The following is a 6466-nucleotide window of genomic DNA, read 5'->3' on the forward strand; positions in this document are numbered from 1 at the left end:
CATCCATTTTTTTGTCACAGCAAATCAGAGATATTATTACTGTTTTGACACATAATGAACATGTTTTTTTAAGTAATGCCTTGTCTCAACACCAAATCTTGCAAAAGAAGTGTGCCAGTCACCAAGGAAAGGGGAAAAAAAGCTTGCTGGATGTGTGCAGCAATAGTCAGTTTAAAGGGGAGCTAAAATAACTTTTTACACAATTTGTTTGTGACTCTGCTCTTGGCTTCACTGGACGCAGTGCCGGACCTTTTTTTATTTTACCTTTTTGGAATACCACTTTCAAATATGTCACAGAACCCTAAATAAATTATACATTTGTGTATAAAAAATAACTGATGCTGCAGAGAAAATTAAGATGAATGCAGATGAAATCTGTAGCTGTCAAATGAAGTCAGTGAAAACGATATCAAAATGTCTTCTGTGCAAGAAAGAGAAATCTGTATAATCTGTCAGATTATACAATTAATTCTCAATACATTAGTCAAGGGTCTCTCTTACATCTTTACATGGGTTTTGTTGTACTCATAATCTAAATTAAATATTTCTTTTTTAACAAATACACTGATGAAAGACAAATTCAGAGTATTCCAACTTTGTTTTAGCTATATATGATTTGTTTGTAGTTTCTAAAGAATGTCATTAAAAAGGGTTTTTAATTTTGCAGCTAAAAAGATCATCTTTTCATTTTGCAGCTAAAAAGATCATCTACAATTATGCTTTAATTTGCCTTATAACCAAGAATCCTGGTTTTCTTTGTTTAAAAATTGCAAATTATGACAAAAATAGCAAATTCTCTGATTAAAACCCCCAAAATTTGCATTTTCCCATGATTACAATGAAATGTGGATATATATAGGTATCTGTTGAACACAATGTTTTATTGACATATTTACAATCTTAAAGCAATTTGGAAGCCTACAAGTGCCTCAATCATTATAATAACAAAATACTAAATACCTATACATTTTGGTGTTTGATTATGGGTTTTTTATCATGGAAAATCAGAGCTTCCCCTGACAGCTTTGCTCACCAGGACGCGGATCTAGCTGTGGCTGTCCTCTGCCCACTGCTTTGTGGCGCTCAGCAGGCTGATATGCTGGTGTCTTGCCCATGCCACTTCCCCTTACTCCTGACCCCAGCCCTGGTGGTGACCCTTGCTCCCCACCTGTACCCTACATCCAGCCCTGCCGGAAGGGGCTCCCAGCTGCCAGGGCTAAGGGGCCAGAGACACAGATCTGCAGCCCCCTGCCCCACACAGCAGCACCTAAACCCCAGATGCTGCCTGTGGGAGGTGGTGGCTGCTGTGACAGAGTGGAGGCCGGCTTTCCCTTTCCCATGGCACAGCAGGAGGCGGGAAACAGATGTGGGCTGGCTGCTCAGGACTTGGGTGGGGGAGCTGGCTCTCCACTGCTGTGCACACTCCTGGGGTGGGGGGCACATGCCCTCAGATTTGTGCACAGGGAGGGTGCAGAGATTAGAAAAGAGTGCCTTTAAATATCCCAGGTCACCCATTTAATACTCTCTCAAGCTTGCAGTGAGTGGAAATTACAGCCTTTAAAAGGCAAACCTTAAAAACCGGCCCCAAAATAGATTTCAGAACTCTGAATAGCCTGCTAATAAGCATTTGAAAAATCCCACCTGTAGATTCAGAAATCTATGCAATGTCTATATGGCAAAAACACTACAGTGTCCTGCTGATACTATATTTGCTGCTGTTTCAGAAGCAAACAAATAATAATTCTTAGTCTTTTTATAATGCATTATCCTCTCAAATGGTGTGTCTACAGTTGCATTAGATCCAGGAGCAGGTCACTCATGAGTACACTACTCATAAGTAAACGCTCCTGGGCAGGTGTCTACACGTGCAGAGAAGTGGGAACAGATTTGCTCTTAATGGCAGCAAACTGCTTCCTCTTCCTAGAGCCCTGCAGTGACCCCTGCCACCACCAGGGAGAGCTCTAGGATCATGCCCATGGCCTGGCAGGGAGCATGGGGTCAGGAGACACTTGTCTTCTGGCAGGCGCTGGGACAATGTCTCCCTGCCCCAGCAGCAGGAAGCTCCTGGCCCTGGCTCCCCAACTGGACAGAAGACTTGGACAGAGCTGTAAGGGAGGGGCAGGTCCCAGCTCCCTGTCCCAATCTGCCGGTGGGGCAGCTAGCAGCGAGCCCCCCGCTGCGCATGGATTCCCTGCTCAGTTGAAGCACAGGGCTGGAACCTGCCCCTAACTGGGACAGATCCCAGCCCCTGCCCACAATTTCAGGAAGGGGGCTGGAAAGCCTATTCTCTGCTCAGCTCTGTGATTGGAGAACAGGTGATGGTGGAGCTGGGTGGGGAACAGGCCAGCCCCGCCAGTCTCCCCAGTCCCTGCCAGCAAGGAGCTCCCAGGACTGGCTCTGTGATTGTGGGGCCAGTGCTGGGACACCCTCATCTCCTAGGGCTGGCTCCATGGTTGTGGGGCTGGCACTGGGAGATAAGGGTCACCCAGCTTCCTGCTCCCTGATTGCAATGGCAAAGCGTGGGCCTTGGAGCTCCCTGCTGCCAGGGTAAGAGGACACAGTGACAGAGCCCGCCCCAGCAGCAGGGAGCTCCTGGGGGCACGGAGCTATCTTCTGTCCCCTTGTGACCGGCTGACTGGGAGCAGATTTGCTCCCGGTCAGGCATATACATGAGTGCTACCGCACAGTATCTAATCACAAGTAAATTTGCTACTTGCATTTGCAGGTAGCAAATTTACTTGCAATTAGTGAAGTTTACTACATAGTAAACACGTGCATATGTAGACATGCATGCTTACTGTGCAGTAAAGCATCTTGTGTAGATGTATCCAGAGTGTTGTACAAACTAATGGACACTGAAATATATCCTTGTGTAGAGCCACTGAAATACTGTTTAAATTGTATTTTGAGAGCTTTCTGGTGCCTTGGCTTTGTATTACTGATTAATTTCATCCTAAGGATTAAACAAATTCATTTTCACTGGAAGTGGTCTCTCCAGTCTAAAGAAAAGCTACACTAATAGTATGACAAGGAGAGGCTTGCTCTACAGCAGCCCATGTACCAACTACCTATTGAAGCGTTATAATACACTCACTGGTCTTATCAAGGTCCTCCGTGTGGTGTTTGTCCTAGGAATAGATTTTGTTTTCCAAACATTTCACCCAGCACTCATTAATAGTACCCATTAATAGTACACCTACTTTAAGAATAATTTGTATTACGAATCTTCCTTGGTCGACTAAATCTTTGAATGGTTACAATGTAATTCCTTTTCTTAACAAAAACAGATTTTTTTCAGTATCATTAAATGTATTATATGGATCCATTTTTCCTTTTGAAAGACTAGTTGCACAAGGGTGAAGGGAAAAGAGCTGTTAAGTAGAAACAGCAGTAGATATTTCAGGTTACCAGTGTATAGATGAATGTCTTCAAAGTAATGCACTTTTATAACATGGCTCTATACAGTGGCAAAAAGGGCCCAAGAAAAAATATTTCTATGTATAACACAAAAGTACGCAAGTAAAGCAAAAATAAGGGGAAAAGATCTACAACATGGACAAGCCGAGCAATTGTGTACTGAGAAGCTTTCTCTTAATTACCAGAAAACTTTACCAAGGACTATTGGAAAGAAAAGGAACATTTTCAGGAAGCACCTAAAATTAGCTACTGACTTCAATGGAAGACATATACACTTTTAAGAAAAAATCAGGCCATTTATTTTTATATTCTTAAATACAGGTACCCAAATAAAAAAAGAGAGAAAGGATGTTCTATTAATTCACAACCTTTGTTAGCCATTTTTAAAATGAAAACATTTCAATAGATCCTGGATGTAAGCTTTAAAAAGGATGTTCACAACTTATGTGTCCCTACTGGGTGCCTAACTGAATGTAGGTGCCTAAGTACAATTTTTTTCCACCCTATCTGAGTCATGGAAAAACTATTACTATAAAAGGTGGGTGGGTCTTTCTTCTCCTCACTGCTTTTATGGGGCTAAATCTTAAGGGTATGTTACAAAATCTGATACATTAATAAATGTTCATGGACTTGAACAGGGTGGAATAGTCATATGTAGGCACCTAAGTCCACCTACGCCCCTCTCAGATGTTACACTTACAATATGATTAATTTGTTAATCACACCAGAGATAGTAATTCTACCACACATTCAAGCAATTAATAGTATGACAAAAGAAGAGACCAGCCAAAAATCTTCTGCATTATATATGATTTCAGCTGATGGGCTCCCCTGGCATTTGGCAGGCTGAAACGATACCATGAGAAGCCTGGCATCAGCACCAATTCCCACGCTTTCCATGGTGCCCTATGAACATCTGAACTGGCTGGACTCCCCACTCGCATGTTGTGTGATTGGGATCTGACAAGTTTTATCCCAGATCCTCGAAATTGCATCTCTTGCCGTGCATGTGCACACGATACTTGTGTGTCATGACAGGATGCATGACTTTTGGGATCTGGGATAAAATGTCTTATATCCTGATCCTGCAATTAGGTAACAGTAACCTCCATGAGAGGTGGCTAGCAAAAGCATGCAAGTATTAATAGAATACAATTTTCACTGAACACTCAATTTGTAAAAGAAGTATATGGGTTATTAGTCTCCCTAAACCTATTATACATGATACGTATATTGTGAAAATAACTTAGACCACTGCTAGTATAGACTTTATCACCCTGTACAAACTCACTTATCCTTTCTTTCTCAACCCACCCCAAGATCAGTATTAAACAAGTGGTAATAACATCTTTCAGAATGAGAAGTTAGATGCCTAAACTTTGAAACGGTGCATTATTCAGTATTACAAAACTAGCATGGTGTAAGCATGTGGCATACACATCTGCAGTCTAACCCCCCCCAAGCATGTCATACAAACCGTGGGACCTCACCTTGATTCTGCTGACAGCTTCCTGTGCCTGCATCATTCGCACATTTTTAGAGGGAGTTTTGTCAGACAGAAGCTGAGTGGAGCCAAGGTAATTGGCAGCAAAAATGATTCCATCAATTAAGTCTTCAGGATCACAGGGTCCAGGTACTATAATTCAGAAAACAAAGTTGCTGAGCAAAATTATGTATTATTCCATGGAAAGAAACATCAATAGCACTACCTGAACCTGCACCTGATGGCTATAAAAGCTGCCCTGTGCTACTTGACAGCAGGACATCTAACACTCTCAGTCAAGACAAACAATACACTGAGCAACATGCTCTCAGCATCTCTACAGTGCAAACTGCAACTGCTAATCCAACCTGGCTGGCAGAAGTTTTTTCTTCTCTAAGGCAAGTTTCACTCTAGAGCAAAATAGCCTCTGTTTCTATGCAAGTACACAGACATCAAAAGTATTTAACTTGTTATTTCCCACTTCCAATACTTCTGTTTTGACTAATGCAAACACATCATCAGTAAGATAGAAATAAAAAAGGGCTAATGTGTAATTTAGAGACAACTACCAGCAACTTGCTCATTCAACACTGGTGATAAAGAGAACAACAAGGCAGTGGAACCTCCTGAGAGCATTCTACAAGTCTGAGATTGGTTTGAGGGATGAGTTAAAAAACTACCATGTTATATTAGGGGGTCCATACCTGTGCCACACCTCTTTATAACAGTCATACAGGGATTTGGATTAGAGAATAATTTTTAATATAGATAAAGAAACTGGCATTGATGTATGAACTGATGTTAAATGTAAGGGATTTTTAGTTGAATGGAAGTATAAAAGTATCAAACGACTGGCTCAAGTCTTGCAAGCTGAAGAATGACCTTAATTCCTACTACATCGGACTTGATGATCTGCTCAGGTCCCTTCCGACCCTACTAACTATGAAACTCTAGGCTCAGTTCCTGTAATAGTTTGATGGGCTAAAGATTCTCAGGCTAATTACTTAAAAATGATGTGGTCCTCTCCATCTCAAAGATTTAATCTATGACAGATTGGATTTCTCTCTTTAAATCTTAAACTTCTTATGATCTTGTACACTGTGGTTGCATCTACATGTGCATATTCATGTGCTGAAATGAACTTTAGTGTTTATTATTACTTCCAGGTGCATATTTACATGTGTGCCTGGGATTGCAGCACACTGAGCCAGATCAGAGCAGGCCCAGCTGGCAAGCAGTCTGAGGGGGGGTCAGCCTGCCTGCCCGGGGCTGCTCTCATCTGCTCAACAGGCTGCAGAGGGGCTGGCTGGGGCACAAGAATGCCATAGCGTGGGGTCTAGTTGGCAGGCAGCTCCCACACTGTAGCACCCTTGCATCCCAGCCAGCTGGGCAGCATACGATGACAGGCTGAGAGCCATGGGACACTTTAGCCTGGAAAAGCGTAGGCTCAGGGGTGATCTGATGGCCGCCTATAAATTTATCAAGGGTGACCACCAGGATCTGGGGGAACGTTTGTTCACCAGAGCGCCCCAAGGGATGACGAGGTCGAACGGTCACAAACTCCTG

The 6466-nt window shown here is 42.7% G+C and overlaps 1 protein-coding gene across 2 annotated transcripts in view; it reads right to left on the reverse strand.

Moving 5' to 3' along the window:
• The window catches only part of APBA1 (amyloid beta precursor protein binding family A member 1), a 61550-nt gene that overhangs the window by 18503 nt on the left and 36581 nt on the right, over positions 1 to 6466 (reverse strand). For both annotated transcript variants that reach the window (XM_019555167.1, XM_019555166.1), the window contains exon 5: positions 4908 to 5053. In XM_019555167.1, the coding sequence (XP_019410712.1) occupies positions 4908 to 5053 (146 nt within the window). The remainder of the gene's footprint in view (positions 1 to 4907; positions 5054 to 6466) is intronic.

This window comes from Crocodylus porosus, unplaced genomic scaffold (assembly GCF_001723895.1).
Source record: "Crocodylus porosus isolate Cpor-Errol unplaced genomic scaffold, CroPor_comp1, whole genome shotgun sequence".
Taxonomy (NCBI): Eukaryota; Metazoa; Chordata; order Crocodylia; family Crocodylidae; genus Crocodylus; species Crocodylus porosus.